Source organism: Chelonia mydas, chromosome 18 (assembly GCF_015237465.2).
Source record: "Chelonia mydas isolate rCheMyd1 chromosome 18, rCheMyd1.pri.v2, whole genome shotgun sequence".
In the NCBI taxonomy this organism is placed as follows: domain Eukaryota; kingdom Metazoa; phylum Chordata; order Testudines; family Cheloniidae; genus Chelonia; species Chelonia mydas.
Window position 1 is genome coordinate 18,559,869 of NC_051258.2, and position 17,195 is coordinate 18,577,063.

At 48.4% G+C, this 17,195-nt stretch overlaps 1 protein-coding gene across 4 annotated transcripts; it reads left to right on the forward strand.

Annotated features, from left to right (window-relative positions):
• Positions 1-213: 213 nt before the first annotated feature.
• Positions 214-14,605, forward strand: LOC102929418 (tumor necrosis factor receptor superfamily member 14). Of its 4 annotated transcripts, XM_037881379.2 has the most exons (9): positions 218-562; positions 2,991-3,096; positions 4,695-4,820; positions 5,926-6,081; positions 8,885-8,975; positions 9,974-10,155; positions 11,266-11,282; positions 13,456-13,536; positions 13,818-14,605. In XM_037881379.2, exons 1-9 carry the CDS (start codon positions 554-556, stop codon positions 13,824-13,826), a joined length of 777 nt encoding a protein of 258 aa, XP_037737307.1. In that variant the 5' UTR covers positions 218-553; the 3' UTR covers positions 13,827-14,605. The 4 variants fall into 4 exon arrangements, with proteins under 4 accessions (XP_043387576.1, XP_043387575.1, XP_043387577.1 ...); XM_043531640.1 differs by having other exon boundaries at positions 215-562; positions 13,456-14,605; XM_043531641.1 differs by lacking the exon at positions 2,991-3,096 and having other exon boundaries at positions 214-562; positions 13,456-14,605.
• The last annotated feature ends 2,590 nt before the right edge of the window (positions 14,606-17,195 follow it).

Genomic DNA, 17,195 nt, shown 5'->3' on the forward strand with positions numbered 1-17,195 from the left:
GCTGGAGAAAAACAGGCCTGTTTTTATATGGAGAGAATTATCTGGATTTAAAATCCTAATGTAGCCATGGCACAGATAGTTTTTTACCTCCATGTGACCCGTCCAGGGTCAACACTATGTGCCCACTATACTGTGGGTTTACATTAAGTGTCTCTCTCCCTATAACAATATAATCCTATATACCAGCCTATTGGGAAAGTCCCTGCCTCCTTGCATATTTCACTTTCACTTTCAGTGAGCCTCGAGGCTGGACTGAGTAGGAGCTGGTCTCTTGGCTGCTGCTGCTGCTGGGCCATCGGGCTTGGATTAGACCCCGAACCGGAGCAGAACTTTGGAATTGTGTCCTGAGAGCGGGCCCAGGGAGCTCCCCGGAGAAGGGGGCGGGGGATCCATGGGACGGACACCCCAGGACAGGGCGCTGGCACCAGGCTCACCGAGGCCAGCAGTTTGCCAATGACCGGGACCTGGAGGCCCCGCTGAGCAGTAGAGGTCAGAGACCCAATGCCCTGGGGGGGGCAGAAGCAGACACACTCTGCGGTCTGTTCTCAGGACCATGCTCTGGGTAAGTGGATCACAAAAGCTCCTGAAAGAAAATGCAGCTAACGAGATCGGACCTGCCCAGCAAACCCAGCAGAGAGACTGTGGGAGGTTTGGGGGTGCCTCTGTGGGGGTGGGAGTGGGGGATGGTAGGGAGAGGGATTGTGGGAATCTACTGTGACTAATAATAAGATCCCAGAAACGTGAATTTTTTACTTTTATCCTTTTTACAAACGCAAACTGCACGCCCTTGGCCCGCCGGAGTTTGGGGTTGTTTATTCCTTGGTCGAGAAAATCTCTCTGCATTTTAGAAGCTGTTGGGCTCCATCTGGTGGAAACAGCAAAGACCAACAAAAATGACTATTGAAAATACAGTATAACTTTTCTGCCTTCATTTAGTAGGAAAAAATACCGCTGGGAGATTTTGGTTTGTTCTCATCAGCTGATACTCAGCCTGGAGCTGGGGGGGTCTAAGTGGATTGACTTTTCATTGTGTAGATTGGCAGAAGTTTTTTTTAACGGACACTGATTTTAGAAAAACAAACAATCCTACCATCAAAAGTTGCCATTTGAATGGGGAAAACTTTGAGGATTCTAAATGGACAATTGCTCGTTGTGGTGCGTTGTATTGAATTTGTTGCTGCTGTATCCCCATCGTTTGTTGTTTTGTATCTGCCATTTCCTCCCATGGTTTCCATGGTTGTGTGGACGTGAGGGACAGGCCAGCACAGGAAATAACGCTTGGACGGAAGCTGTGCTGATGGGTCTCAGTTTGGGGCTTTCCATGGCCAATCATATTGCCAATTTCAACTGTATTATAAGTATTTGCCAAACGCACCATGGGTAAAAGGGAAAGAGAATATACTGGAAGAAAAAGGAATATGATTTCCAAGTGTCTAACAGGGTATCCCCCATGCTTCTGGATTTAGAAAAATCATTACAGAAAGTGGCTTTAGCTGAAATGTCAAAGGCCACGTTCTATGAATCCAAACCCATCAGTGTGATGCACGTGATTAGACCCAAACTGAGCTGAGCACACACATGAGTCAGGGATGGAGGATCATGTCCCAGGGCTGTAACGGCTGGATTCTAGCCAAACTAATGTCAGTAGAATTATTCAAGGTTTAAATGAGAGCAGAGTTTGACCCAGTATCTGGATAGTGGTAGTGAGGAAATGGCGATGTAGGTGAGCATCAGACACCATCAATTTGGTCATCTTAATGTAGTCTCTCCATACAAATACACATCACACATCATTTGAAAGCTTCATATGTCTACTTTAAGATGAAGTATGATGTGGAGCTGTCAAATGGTGCCATTACCACAGAAGCGGAGATAAACAGTGACACCATGAACACATTAAAATGACCACTTTGAAATTTGCATTTGTTTCTGTTAATTGAATGACTCTATGTATTATTTCAAAAAATAAAATTGGATTTCTTTGTGACCTCAAAGCATCACAAGAATACCCTAAAGGGTAAAACAAAATATGATAATAAACTTGTATAAGCATCATGGAAATGTAAGAGTGCTGGTAACATTTCTAGTCAACATCATTATCATCTTGTTCATCATTATGATCTCCATTGCACTACCAAAGTCTTCCTTGCCTTGGCTCGTACACAATTCTGTCCCGGAGCGCCCGGCGGGCAGGCAGCGCAGCCCCCAGCCCAAGCTCCAGAGCAGTGGCTGGGCAGCACGGCCCGCAGCCCTGGAGCGCGGGGTGGGCGGGCGATGCAAGCACTGGCTCCAGCCACCCAGGGTCTCTGGCTACGGGCCGGCCCTCAGTAGCCCCAGCCCAGAGCAAGGGCGCCAGAGCCCTCCCAAAAGTCTGCAGGAGCGGTGGACCCCACCCACGGTGGAGGTGAAAGCAGCCCCCTGCCCATATCCCGAGCCCCTTGCCCACAGCAGGTGGAAGGACCCAGGCTTCCAGAACCCATATTGTTGTTTTCCTTGTTGGAACAGCTCCTTGTTCGGTGTCAGGAGAGAGCAACTCAGCACATGATGCTTATACCCAGACACGACTGAGGCACATGGTCATGGGGTCATTGAAGTTATTGCAGTGACATGCAGTTTGTGAACGCCGCTTCCTACTGCAAAGGAAACATCAAAAGACACTTAAAGGGCCTGATCCTGCGGTGTGCTGAGCACTTCCTGAACAGTGCCCCCAACTCCTATTGCTTTCAGTGGTGTCTCTGCAGCGGTGTGAGAGAGGAGATGGAAGCTGCTCTGCAGACACTAGAGCTCATCGCATCCGGGTCAGGGCTGAGAAGAGCTTGCTAGGAGTGTTGTCACTGTTGAATCCCCACCTTCAACCTGAGGGACACAAAATGCTTTAGGCAAAAGCATCGCAGCACTAATCAGTGCCACAGTGCGACCAGCTCCTCCCAGTCTGCTTTTGAGCCTGCATGATGCAAATCCAAAACTCTTTCTTCTTTTCTTCCCTAAAGATTTTTGTCGTTTGCTTGATAACACAACTGCCCCATTCTGAAGCTGTAAAATGCTACCCAGGCGAATACGAAACAAATGGCGAATGCTGTCCCATGTGCAGTGCTGGTAGGTACATATGATTGCTTCCTTAAAAATCAAGAACCTTCCCTAAAGAGTCCATTTGCCCGGCCTCCTCCGGAGGCATTGGTCGCCTCTATTACTGTGAATCTGACTGGTGGTGAGGACACGGATCTCTCCATGTAAACGTCTACATTGCTTGTTACTCACCTGTCAGTGGAGGACATAGAGAGGATGGTTCTTGTGGCCTGGGACACAGGAGATCCAGAAGGAGACGTACTGTGATACTTTGGGCAAGTCACTTTTTCCGTAACACCTCTCTTCCTCACCTGTTGAGGCCTGTCAGAGGCCAGGTCAGGTAGGACCAGCTGCTGGCCTGCTCCCTTGACTGACTTCACTGCTGGGGAGCCAGTAAGCCGAGTTGCGTCGCGGGGCAGTCACAGCACCCGAGTGGCTGGTGGATCAGCAGTTCTGAGTCCTGCTTAGCAGCCTGGCACCCAGAGCAGAACAGCGGCTGCTCAATGTGTACCCTGCCTGCAGCTGGGCTTGCCCTGCTCCTGTGTCTAGTCCTTGCTCCTGCTCTGTCCTAGCCCTGCTCCAGCCAGCTTCCGTCCTTACCCCAGCCCTGTCCTGGCTTCGGACCCCCACCCCCGACCCTTGGTTACGCCTCCTGACTGTGACTCTGGTTAACCCTTTGGCTTCTGACCCTTGGCTGCGCCTTCTGACTCCAACCCTACTTTACCCTCCGGCTCTTGCACTCGGCTTCTGTCACTCCAGGACTGACCATTGGCTTGTTCCTGGACCCTGTCGCCCTGGACCCAGCTCTGACCGGTCGGCTGAACTCTTGTTTCCATCTCTAGGCCTGACGGCCCATGGCCCAGATCTCTGCCCTGATTGACTGTAACAAAGTCAATACACTGTCCCCATTAGGATTCACTGTATTCACCCTTTGCCCTGCGTCCAGGGTCCCCCAGCCCTTCCCCAGCCCCTCACAGTCCCCTTGTATCAGGATCCTACTGATCTTTCCTCTGCACAGGGACCTCTGCCAGCCACAGCCCTGCGCCAGGCAGCTGTCCAGCAGGCTGCTGTGGACACCAGCACTGCCCCAGCCCCTCACCTCTCAATCTACCCCTCATAGTACTAGAGGACTGGCCACAGGCAGCCACCTGACTTCCTTAGTCCCTGGCCCTTTCTGGTCATATGATCCCTCCAGTCACTTGCTTCACCTGGGGATTCTCCATCCCCTAGGAGGAACTACAGTACTCAGAACTGCATCTTTTAAAGGGCCAAGATCCTGACTGGGCACAGTGGGGACACACGCATCTGTCAACGGTCCCGTGTCCGGTACACAGAGTCTAAGCACGACTGTACTAGGGATACTGCTGATAAGGGAGGGGTGTGAGTTATGAGATTGTTTCTCTCTACGCTGTTCCTGTGTTGTGCAGAAATAGAGGATTTCGGGTCTGGCAGTCTAGTTCTGAGACGTTTACCTTTTATTTCCAGTGGTGGTGTGTGCAACATGTAAAATCCACACACATAGTGTGTGCATTTGTTCTGCATAATGACCTGCTTTTGCAATCTCTGTATGAATGCATTAAATATATTAGCCTGGTTTACACAGGAGCTAATTGTTTTGTTTGCTTTAGGGAACAGGGTGGTCAGACATTGCAGACTAAATAGCAGCACAACTTGCATGCCATGTGTGGACGACACATATACAGAGCATCCCAATGGCCTAACGGAATGCATGAGATGTAAACTGTGTGATGCAGGTAAGGAAGCTGCTCTGTGTGTGGGTGGATTTTAATTATTTTTTTCTGAGTTGTCTCCCCCGGCCCACACATACAAAAGCAGCCTAGTTGTTAGGGTCCAGGACTGGAAGTCAAGAGACCTGGGTTCCGCTCACAGTTCTCTTACTGAGTTCCTTGCAGTCTTGGGCAAATCACGGAAGTGGAGATTTCTGGCACAGTGCATGGGCTTTAGTCGCACATCTTCCACTGATTAAAGTCTGTGGAATCATCCTGGGAGATTCTTCTCAGGAGGAAAGTGGATCTCTAGGTTTAGCAGAAGAAGAACAAACACAATAATTGTAATCAAACATTTCAGATGGTATCCTTTGTCCTAGAGCAGCAGCACTGCACCCTCAGGATCTGGGTTGTACGTGGAGAAGGCTATAACCTTCCCTTCAGGGCCCAGATCCTGAGCAGTGGCTGAGGAACACGCACCTACCTCAGGAGGCGGGAGTGACATGAGTGACAGTAAGCAACCATTGCGCTCCTCTGTTCTTGGGGGCATTAGGGTCTGGTCCCAAGCATGAATTAGAACAGCCTGCAGGCTGCTCTAGTTTACATCAGCTGCCTATGGCCCCAAAGGCCGTCCCAGCACAAGGGGATCAGCTGGGCAGCCAGGAGGAGAGGTTGTGTAGCAGGTGTTATGGCCACTCCAAAATCCCACTACAGTGGAGTGCTCCTCCAGTGACCAGCTGGATTGGAGGTTGTGGTCCTTTATCTGTGGCTACTGGGAGCCTCATTCTCCACTGCCTTTGTCATTATTCACACCCGTGCAGATGAATGCCGAGTGGGTGCAAAGCATGATCTCAACTGCAGCTGTGTAGAGAACGCTGATTTGGTAGCATTTTGCATGCAGCCTTTGCACAGATGTAAATACAACACAAGGTGCAGGGCAGCAGAGAATCAGGCTCCAGAGGGTTCTGTTTACATGACAACACTTGTTAAATGGAGTCATCATAACAAACCCCTCTAGCTCCTGTGCCCTGTACCATGGATCAGCAAGGACTGGGGATACACATTAATTTTTGTATCTGCTCTGTTTAGTTCCCATGTAAATGTATTTGTGATGCATGTAACTTTCCTTTAGGAGCCAGACTGATAATAAAAGAAAAATGCACATATATGAAGAACACCATGTGCGGCTGCGCCCCAGGGGATTTCTGCAGGCACTTTGCAGACGGGGACTGTGAAATGTGTAGTCCCTCCACCATCTGCCTGCCTGGCTCTATGGTGAAAGAACCTGGTAAGGCAACATAACTTCTGTAATACCAAGGCGAAACCCTGCAGTCACAGAACGAATGTGGAGCAGGGCAAACTGGTTGAGACTTGATCCAGGTGAGACTGAGGTGATGCTGGTGAGCTGGGGAAGCAGCCGGAAGAGTGGCTGAGCTGTAGATGGGCCCCCCTCTTTGAGGGAGCGTGACTGCCATTTGTAACAGCGTTGCACAGCTCCAGGGTGGTGTCAGAGCACGTGCTGACCTGGATGCCCAGGTAACAGCTGTGGTGAACAGCACTTCTTTCCATCTGTGCCTGGCCAGACGCCTCTGACCTCTTCTCCCTAAGGCAGGAGTCTCTGCTGAACTGTGCTCTGCCTGGGGCCACCCTTCGGACCCTGCAGAATGCAGCAGCCTGCTGATGGAGTGGAGTTGCCTGTTGGTACCATGTAGGAATTGGGTTCGACCTGTAGAGACAGAAGTGGTTTGGGTCCTGACTGCCTCTGTCCCCGGCACACACTGCCACAGCTGAGCTCAGCAGAGGCGCTCGAGATGGAGCTCCCTCAATATACGTGGGAGGCAGGGGGTGGGAGGGAGAAAGCTGCTGGGGGTCCTTCACTCTGGAATTGCTATTCCCTGCCCGGGGTCCTGCCCTAGAGATGAGCTCCGGTCACCTTCCAGACCAGACACAAAGCTGCCATCCTCCTCCTAAACATGCATGAAAAATACAGGGGCAAGGTTAAGTGTCACAGGCTGTGACAAGCTGAGACTCTGGGTGTCGTTGGACACTCGCATGATGCTCTTGCAGGCAGCAATTTGCATGAGGCGGTGGGTTTGCACTCACACACGTTGGCCCCCCACCTACGCAGCAGCAGAGCGCAGTGTGAGTTCAGCTTCAATTTGCACACCAGAAACAGAGCTCCCTCAAGCACGCTTTTGGGCACAGAATTCTGTTAGTAAGACAAGTGTGCTCAACACACCCTTTTCTTCAAACAATTCCCCCTTTGGAGCTCCTATGGTGCAACAGACTTGTTCAGCAACACATTTTCCACTGAAAAAAGAACAGGAGGACTTGTGGCACCTTAGAGACTAACAAATTTATTAGCGCATAAGGTTTTGTGAGGTACAGCTCACTTCATCGGATGCATGTAGTGGAAAATACAGTGGGGGGATCTCGTTTGAGTCTGTTTTTGAAGTTTTTTGCTTGAAGTTCAAAAACACACTGCAAGGAGAGACTGCTGAATTTGAATTAATTTGCAAACTGGATACAATTAACTTAGGCTTGAATAAAGACTGGGAGTGGATGTGTCATTACACAAAGTAAAACTATTTCCCCATGTTTATTCCCCCCCCCCCCCCCCCCCCCGCTCCTGTTCCTCACACCTTCTTGTAAAGTGCTGAAAATGGCCCACCTTGATTATCACTACAAAAGGTTGTCCCTTCCATCCCCCCTCCGCCCCCCTCCCGCAGCTCTCCTGCTGGTAATAGCTCACCTTACCTGATCACTCTTGATACAGTGTGTATGGTAACACCCATTGTTTCATGTTCTCTGTGTATATAAAATCTCCCCACTGTATTTTCCACTACATGCGTCCCATGAAGTGAGCTGTAGCTCACGAAAGCTTATGCTCAAATAAATTTGTTAGTCTCTAAGGTGCCACAAGTCCTCCTTTTCTTTTTGCGGATACAGACGAACACGGCTGCTACTCTGAAACCTGATATTTTCTATTGGTGCAGAATCCCTGTTAATTACACTGGAGTACATCACTGCTGTAAACACATAAGTCCCTTTACAGAGAGAGAGGGTGTGGATCCAGGCCATGGTCCATTGGTAAGGCTTTTGATCAAGGGCACGTGTGAGTTCCAGACGAACCAAAAGTACCTCACAGTTCTTTGCTCTAGTAACTAATGAGCTTGACTGTCCAGCTAGCCAGGTGTGTGTTTCTGAAGGTGGATACTGCATGGGGTGATGTGAGGTTAACGCCCTGAGAGCTCGGCACTTGGAGATACTGGGATGGGAGCTGCTGTCGAAAAGCAGAGTGTGTGGTGTTGTTCCATTTACACGTCACCCAGGCTGTTCAATAGCATTTCTACTCTGCGACAGAAAGGGAGGTTGCAGAGAAGTGCAGGAAAAGGCAAAGAAGCGCCTTACAATGACATGCTAGGAAGGGACCTAATTATGTCAGTGTCAACAGGAGGTGGGGGGAGGCAGCCCGCCAGGAGCCCAGGAACCTGTGGGGCAGCCAGGCTCCTGGCAGGGAGCTGCCAGCAGAGCCAAGAGACCAGGCTCTCAGCTCCCCACACTGCCCCTCTTAGGTCAGTAGAAGCCCTCCTGGTTAGGACATGCACCACTGGCCCAAGGAGGGTAGTGTGGAAAAGCACCACCGAGGCAATTACTGCGGTGGCTGTAAGTCGACCTAATATATACATAGGTCTGCAGGTCCAAGTCCCAAAACCCGATTGCCCTCCACCCCTGCTGTGTTCTGTTGCAGCTTTTGTGCTGTTACACAACTTGGCACCATTTTTTTGAGTCTTACTATTCCTTTGGGATGTTGGCCCTTGTAATGGCCCAGGTATGTGGGGCAGCAGGAGGTGCATTTTTCCCCATGTACCTGTGCTCTGTGAGTACTGACAGATTTAAGTACAGGGCAGGAATAAAACACCAGCGCAGATCTATTCTTAAAGTGCTAACTCCTGCACTCACCGAGATGGCTCTGCAACCTGGTGGGGGTGGTGACAGTGGGGAGATGATGATGGAGACCTTTCTGAAATCAAGGCTCCTTTAGGCCCCACATTCAGGAAAGAATCCAGTTATGTTGTCCTCTTTTATAGGCACAGAATTCCGTGACAACGTATGTGAGGTTTGCCCTGATGGAACCTTCTCAGCAACCAAGATGTCACGCGCCTGTCAGCCATGGACCAAGTAGGTGACTCTGATGACACATGGCCTTTTCCCTTGCACCGACTTTACACGCTGCGTTCTCTCCTTTCATTCATCATTATTTCTTTGTACCTGAGTTTTGCGGCTATATCAGACCTGGTTAGAGATACCCTGAAGTTCAGCAGCTGGGAAACGTAACCCTAAGTCAGTACAGCTGTGAGCTGTGTGTTGGGGAAATCCTTTCCCCAGGAATCCCTTTCCATACCCTGGGCACTCTCCGTGGATTCACCTCAGGGCTGTTTATAACCGTGAGATGGGATGGCTGGTGGATTCCAACCACAGCCCCCTCTGCCAGATCCTCACTGCACAGAGCCCAGTGACATGGCAGAGAGACCGTGTGGAACCAGATCCTGGGCCACCCATGCAGTGTAACAGCCCCAGTTCCATGGCCAGAGAGCCCCATGGCCACACAGGAGCGGGCAGGGATTGCAAATATAAAGACTTGAAAATCAGCTCCTTCTTCGATTATCCACCAAGTCCTAAAGACCTTTCTGCCTCCTTGGCATGGGCAGCTGGGGGCCAGTTCAGCCCCTGGCGCAGGCTCGGTCTGTTCTGAGGCCGACCAGTGGCCATGGCTCGGAGCTTGGGGCGGCAAAAAACCTAGAGCCATTGACACAGGCATTAAAACACAGAACCCTACGCTGAGGTGTGGGCAGGTAAAAACTTCTGAGGTCACTGCAGTCAATTTATTGTCTTTGTATTTTTCAGTCTAATCCTATGTTCTGTTCACTATTTGGGCCCTTATAACCTAATTTTCCAATGTGCAGGTTTCTATTGCTCAAAGAGCCCAATCCTACAGCCTTGAAATGAGTGGGAGTTTGGCCTGTCCACAGACTGCAGGGTCAGACTCTGGATGGGGTTTTATCATATTTGAGCCAATATATTAAAGAATCCACCTGGCGGAATGACGGGTGCCCCGAGACAGTGAGAAGGCTGTGGATACGCTGACGTGTTTGATAACATGTCTTCCTTCATCTTAGGTGTGAAGAGGAAGGGATGACAGAACTAAAGGCCGGGACAGCCACTTCTAATGCAGTTTGTGTACAAAGAGGCCTTTCTGTCACAGCGATGACATCGATAATTGTCCTGGCAGTTTTATCTGTATTTGCTGGAACAGCGTTCTTTTTATGGCGGAGGAAGAAGAGGAAATATGGGTTACCACGTAAGTAAGAAAAGTGTGGGACCTGTGAAACCCGTCAAAGGGTCTCTAAAGGGGTCAGACTGGCAGAGTTCATACTTCCCACATTGGTCTTTGTTTCACCCTGGAACATGCCAACCTGTAACTGGAATTGCCTCTTCAAACTGAGAATCCCTGTGAGAGTCTAAATCTCTCTTCTTTAAAGGGTTGCCTTTAAGACCCGCTGACCCTGAATTTGACCTACTTTATGGCGTGAACTGGCTGGTCCCAGGCCAGGGTGCTGTGCTATCGCCCCAGCTGCAGTGGACATGCCCCTGCCCAGCTCGGGAAGATCCTCTCCCTCTCCAGCTCATGGCCAAAACCGGCCTTTTTCCCAGGCCAGGTTCTGCAGTGGCTAGAAATACCAGCTGTTCACATTCCCCAAGCGACCTGGACCAGTTCTCCCCTCCTGATGATCTTTCCCGCTTGTATCTGATCTGTGCTTACAAAGTTCCCTTTTCATTCACTGGGGGAGCAGGGATGTTAATGGAACGGGAGTTTGGGCTCTATTCATAACCTGTTACTCCTTCAGAAATAAGCATCTCCGTTTTGCCCCATCATTTATCCACCAAGAGAAGAACATGTTCTCAGGTCTAAGAGAGAACATTGTTTACTGGTTATAGCTGGGACTGGGAATCAGGACTCTTGGATAATAATCTCAGCTCTGCCAATGACCAGAGGTGTGAATTTTGGCAAATCGCTCAATTTCCCTCTGCCGTAGTGTAGCTGTTTGACATAATGCCCTCCTTATAGCTTGCTGTTTGCAAAACTCTTTGAGATCCTTAGAGGCTAGGTGCCGTATCAATGCAAAGCATTGTTAGAGCCCAAAATCACATTGGATTAGCATTGTCACGTAACCACCTTCCTCTCCCAGCGGGGTGATTCCTCAAGATGCTGCTAAGTGTAGTGCAAAGCGCAGTTAGAGCAGAGTGGGGCCACGTTCTGCGGATGTGCACACACATGGCCCCATTGAATCGCAGAGAGCTGTGCACGTGTGTAAGGGCAGGACTTGGCCCTGGGACATTAATACAGAAACGTGTCAATACAAAATGCACCAGACTGTTTTCTGACGCAGTTGTTTCTTTTTCTTTGCAGCTGCACAGGAGACAGGGGTGAGTTGTCTTGTCTTTTATTTACTATGCACAAGACCTGGAGCAGGGGTTTGCTTGAGTGCCTCTGCCATGGCTATGTCTGCTTGCTGCAAGTGTGTGTGTCTGTGTGTGTGTGTGTCTCACTATGTGACTTTGGAGCAAGTCACTTAAACATTATGGTCCAGATCTTCGAAAGTATTTAGGATCTTAATGTCCATTGATTTTAAAGGTATTTAGGCCCCTGATTTCAATGGAAGTTAGGAACGTAAATATCTTGGGGGATCTGGGTAAATATGCCTTACTTTCTGCATCTGTAAAATGGGAAAACTACCCACCTTAGGGGATACCAAAGACTTGACTCTTCCCCCCACACTTACACATGCATACTCTGTGGCTGTGCAAAGCCCCGAAAGCAACAGAGCAAATTACCTGGGCTGTGCATAGACCATGATTTGCTCCATGATGTTTGTAAAGTGATTTGAGATCCCTAAATGGAAGGTACCATAGGAGTGCAAAATTCGGCGTGAAACGTGGCCAAGGTCCCCACTATTTGGACATCTATCATCCAAACAATGTAATGAACCTTTGTAACAGGTGGCTCTGGGTGATAGCAAACTTTAAACCAAAGAATCTTTAACGTCTGAAGTTAAAATGGACTTTTTTCCTTTGTCTTTTGGCCCTTTAATCTCCCAGGCGTGCCACCTGAAGCCTATTTCCCAAACTGCTTAAACATACATGAGACAGACAAGGTGGGTGAGGTCATATCCTTTCCTGGACTAACTTCTGTAGGTGGTTGACACGAGCTTTTGAGCTTCACAAAGCTCTTCTTCAGGTCTGGGAAAGGTAACCAGACCACCACATCTAAATACAAGGTGGGACAGATTTTGGTGAACCTCTTCCAGTGCCCCAGCTGCCCCAACAACTATGTGGACGATACCAGACAATCACTACACTCTCCAATGAGCTCACACTCGAAAAATTATAAAAGACACCCTTGGGTGAACACTTTTCACAAAGCAATCACTCCCTATCTGACTTATTGTTCCTCGTCCTCGAAGGAAACCTGCACAAGACAAGCCTGGGAGCATAGGCAAGGTCTGCACTACAAACTTACATTGGTATCACGAAGTCGCTCGGATGTGAAAAATCCCCCCCATCCCCTCCGAGCGACATAGTTACACCGACCCAACCCCTAGTGTAGACAGTGCTATGTCGATGGGAGGACTTCTCCTGCCAACAAAGCCACCGCTTCTCACGGAGGTGGATTAACAACGCCGACAGGAGAAGCTCGTGGGCATAGTAGTGTCTTCAGTAAAGCGCTTCAGCAGCTCAGCTCTGCTGGTGCAGCTTTTTAAGTGTAGACTTGCCCTTAAGTTCATAACTCTGCTAGACTCTAAGGGCTTGTCTACACTGGCTGGGAGCTACGCCCCTCGTGGGGGTGGTTTTTTTTTTAGAGCCCTCGAGAGCTCTCTCCCAGCGCTCTGCTGCGGCAGCACAAGCCACGTTAAAGCACTGTCTCAACAGCACTTTAGCGTTGCCAGTGTAGACTAGCCCTAAATCATGGACTCAGCAGAGACACCGGTTATACCAGTCCTTACAACTATTTGTAACCTCCTAACCCTGCTTTGTCCTATGACTTTTGGAGGTGTTAATTTCCCACTTTGTTTAAATAGTTTATTGCAACATGTGTTAACCTCTTACGCTTAACAATCTATCTCACCTTTAGCTGTTACACCCTGGTTATCTTTCCCAGACCTGAAAGAGAGCTCTGGGAAGCTCAAAAGCTTGTCTCTTCCATCAACACAAGTTGGTTCAAGAAAAGATATTACCTTACTTACCTTGTCTCCCTTTCAGCATATTTGATTTGGAAATGGGCTTCTCAAGAACAGTTGCTGTTTTATGCCGGGTTTATCGATATCTTTCTGGCACTACACAGTTTAAGATGATGTGAAATTAGCTAGTTACAAAGTCTAAGATCCGTCCAGCAAACTGGACACTTTTTATAGGAAAAAATGATGCCAGACAGTATAACTTTTTGTTCTAAGTGGGGAACGACATTAATAAGTATTATAATACTTCATCATAATGTCTAAGAAAGAGAACTCCGGCAGGTGATGGGTCAATGTACCAGCCATTTGATTGTTAGTAACTGAATGTTCAAAATGTCTTTGTTTTACTTTGTCATATTTTAAAGGATGAGTCTAAAGGACAGGCAGAGAGAACTTTGTTGCAGACTTCAGAGAATGGGACTGAAAACATGCCTACTCAGGAACAAACAAAGGCAAGAGCAGAGGGGGAAGAAAGAAAGCCATTGTCAGCCCTGCATGTGTGATTGGTCTGGAGGCTTCTGCAAATCCCTCTTCATTGAATTTCAGCCATCATCATCAATGTAACTTTAGTCTCTCTGGCTAAGGCCTGGTATGCTGAAATCTTCCTCACTGACACATTGTTAGGTGCAATGTCTGCAGACTCTGGGCTCTTGGGGCATGTCTACACTTGCCATTTAAAGCACAAAAAGTCCCCGTTTTGCACAAAAACTGTGGGAGCATCTACACTTGCCAGTGACAGAAGTTCCACCGCAAACAGAAAACCACCTCCACGAGAGGCGTACAGTTCTTACCGCTGATCCTTTTGCGGTGATGTGCAAGTGGGGACGCGTTCTTCCTGTGAAAAAAGCTTTTAGCCTCCAGAGAATATCCCACAGTGCCTAGGGTGATCACTCTGGCCAGCAGCTCTGATGCTCTGAGGCCAGGTAAACCGATGTCCGCCCCTCCCCCTGTAAAGCCGCGGGAACTCCCTTTCCTGTTTTGTTTGCAAGTGCTCATCTGGCCCAGTAACCTTGGCTGCTCCACAGAGCGAAGGATCGCCCGCTTGGACCCTGTGCTCACCCCCCACTTACCACAAGACCTATAGTCAAAATGGAGAGAGCTGCACTGTGGGATAGCTGCCCTCACTGCGCTGCTCTCATCGGGGATGGAAATGCTGCAAATGTAAACACTCTCTGATGCCTGTGGAAGTGAGTACAGAAACCAGCACTTTTCTTTCACCGGTTCCCTATCACCGGTGAAACTGTCAGCGCAAAAACTCAAGTGTAACCATACCTTCCACGAACACTTACCTGGTATCCAGGACTCTCTACTGGACCAGTTGCTCTGATGACTATACTGGACCAGGTGACCACGTAGTCAATGTGGATTTTATACATAGCTTCAGTTTTATAACAGGGCCACAGAGATGTTGTATTGCTGTAAATATTAGCTCTTAATATACCTTCTCTCTGGGTGAGATAAAATCGCAGGTGAGAAGCATGGTTGGAAATAAAGCTAAACGTTTTTAATAGTGAAGTTTGGAGGGGGGACTGCACGATCTTGCTTCCCTTGATAAAGCAGCAGTCAGATGGCTGGACAATCTAGGTATGGATTTGTGATGCGTATGAAAGAAGAAGACCGTGAAGTCACATTCACCCCAGAGAAACCTTCCTGTCAGTGGGGATAACGGGTTGTGAAGCTTCATTCATTAATGTATTTAAGCACTGCAGTGCTTGGATGAGGGGCATTAGAAGAGAGAAAAGCAGCATGATTATTATTCTGTGGCATGGTAGAAGTGGGTCTTGCGGAGGGATTTGAAGGAGAGTGCTGTGGCCTTTTCGATGAGTCTGGAGCGATGAACCAGGCGTACAGGAGCCGTGGAAGAAAGAGCCAAGGTGCTTGTGGGAGAGGCAGATGACTGGGTGATGGAGGCTGCCATTATGGGAGGCTTGGGGATGCTGGGGGCAATGCAATAAGATACAGGAGCAGACAAGTAGGGAAAGGCTGCGTTATGAGGAGTCTTAAAGGTAGGGAAGAGACCCTTGTGTTCTATAGAGTGCTGAAGGGTGAAAAAATCACTGTTGCAAGGTGTCTGGTGGACACCGGACTCCTTGTTGTTTTTGTGAATACAGACTAACACGGCTACCCCAGATACTTGATTAATGGCTCAGATACCTTCTGAGTCACCTTCTTGAGTTTTCTAGGATGTATTTCATCAGGCCCTGATGATTTGAAGACATTTAACTTGTCTAAGTAATTTTTAATTTGTTCTTTCCCTATTTTAGCCTCTGAGCCTACCTCACTTTCACTGGCATTCACTGTTAGACGGCCAGTTGCTACTCACCTTTTTGGTGAAAACTGAAACCAAAAAGTCATTTAGCACTTCTGCCATTTCCACATTTTCTGTTATTGTTCCCCCCCTCCTTACTGAGTAATGGGCCTACCCTGTCCTTGGTCTTCCTCTTGATTCAAATGTATTTGTACAATGTTTTCTTGTTACCCTTTATGTCTCTAGCTAATTTAATCTCATTTTGTGCCTTGGCCTTTCTAATGTTGTCCCTACATACTTGTGTTATTTATATTCCTCCTTTGTAATTTGACCCAGTGTCCCCTTTTTGTAAGACTCTTTTTTTGAGTGTCAGATCGTTGAAGAACTGCTGGTTAAGCCAGGGTGGTCTCTTGCCACACTTCCTAACTTTCCTACAGAGTGGGATAGTTTGCTCTTGTGGCCTTAATTTCTCTTTGAAAAACTGCCAAGTCTCTTGAACTGTTTTTCCCCTTAGACTTGCTTCCCATGGGATCTTACCTACCAACTCCCTGAGTTTGCTAAAGTCTGCCTTCTTGAAATCCATTTTCTTTATTGTGCTGTTTTTCCTTCCTATCCTCCCTTAGAATCATGAGCACTACCATTTTATGATCGCTTTCACCTAAGCTACCTTCCTCTTTCAAATTCTAAACCCGTTCCTCCCTATTTGTCAGAATCTAATTTAGAACAGCCTCTCCCTTAGTATCTTTCTCTGTCTGCTGAAATAAACACTTGTCTCCAATACGTTCCAAGAACTTGTTAGATAATCTGTGCCCTGCTGGGTTATTTTCCCAGCAGATGTCTGGGGAGTTGAAGTTCCCCTTCACCACCAAGTCTCGTGCTTTGGAAGATTTGTTTGTTGTTTAAAAAAAAGCCTCATCCACTTCTGCTTCCCGGTTCGGTGGCCTGCAGTAGACCCCGACCATGACCTCTCCCTTGGTTCGTTACCCCTTTTATCCTGACCCAGAGCCTTTCAGCAAGTCTGTCTCCTATTTCCATCTGATCTCAGTCCAAGTGTCGACATTTTTAATATATAAGGCAACATCTCCTCCCTTGCTTCCCTGCCTGTCCTTCCTGAGCAAGCTGTACCCATCTATACCAATATTCCAGTCACGTGTATTATCCCCACCACGTCTCTGTGATGCCAGCTATCTCATAGTTGTGTTTATTAACTAGCATTTCAAGTTCTTCCTGCTTATTCCCCATACTTCTCGCATTAGTATACAGACATCTAAGATACTGATTTGATTTCCCCCCTATATTCTCTCGTGTCTCTTAGTTTTTGGACTGATGTTGGTGACTCTGATTCCTTCGCCGTGGGGCCCTCATAAATCAATCCGATAAATAAAGGCTGCACCGTCTATTACAGTGTGTGCGGCACCTAGCCCAATGGGGCCTTGATCTCAGCTGAGGCCTCTACCGTAACACTAGTAATAACGGGTCTTCCAAGCAGGGACTGGGCTTCGGCTGCAGAGTGGACCTGTGCATGGGGGAAAAATGCCATGCCTACCCAAGGCTTGCAGCTGGAGGTGGGTGGGGGGGCAATGCTCCCCTATGTCCCTCCAAACCTCACCCATGTGTACAAACTACACCATCATGCGGCACTGTGGTAGTATTCATAACCTATAAAAGCCCTTAAAGGAAAACAGACAATGTCTATACTGCTACTTTTGCAGACTGAGTATTTTAACCTTAGGGCTCTAAAACACCTACAAGGATTTAAAACCAGATTTCAAGAGAGGACATCTCCTTTTCCACCACCAGCAAGCAGTCTCTCAAACTTTGGCCAGAGATAAGAGGGAGTCCGTTTGTTTTTGGAGA

Excerpts from the sequence above, each read along its gene's own strand:
- LOC102929418 (XM_043531640.1), top strand. Across the intron at positions 3,097-4,694 it reads CTGTCCCATGTGCAGTGCTG|GGAACAGGGTGGTCAGACAT; the intron begins GTAGGTACATAT and ends TGTTTGCTTTAG. Across the intron at positions 8,976-9,973 it reads GCCTGTCAGCCATGGACCAA|GTGTGAAGAGGAAGGGATGA; the intron begins GTAGGTGACTCT and ends CCTTCATCTTAG.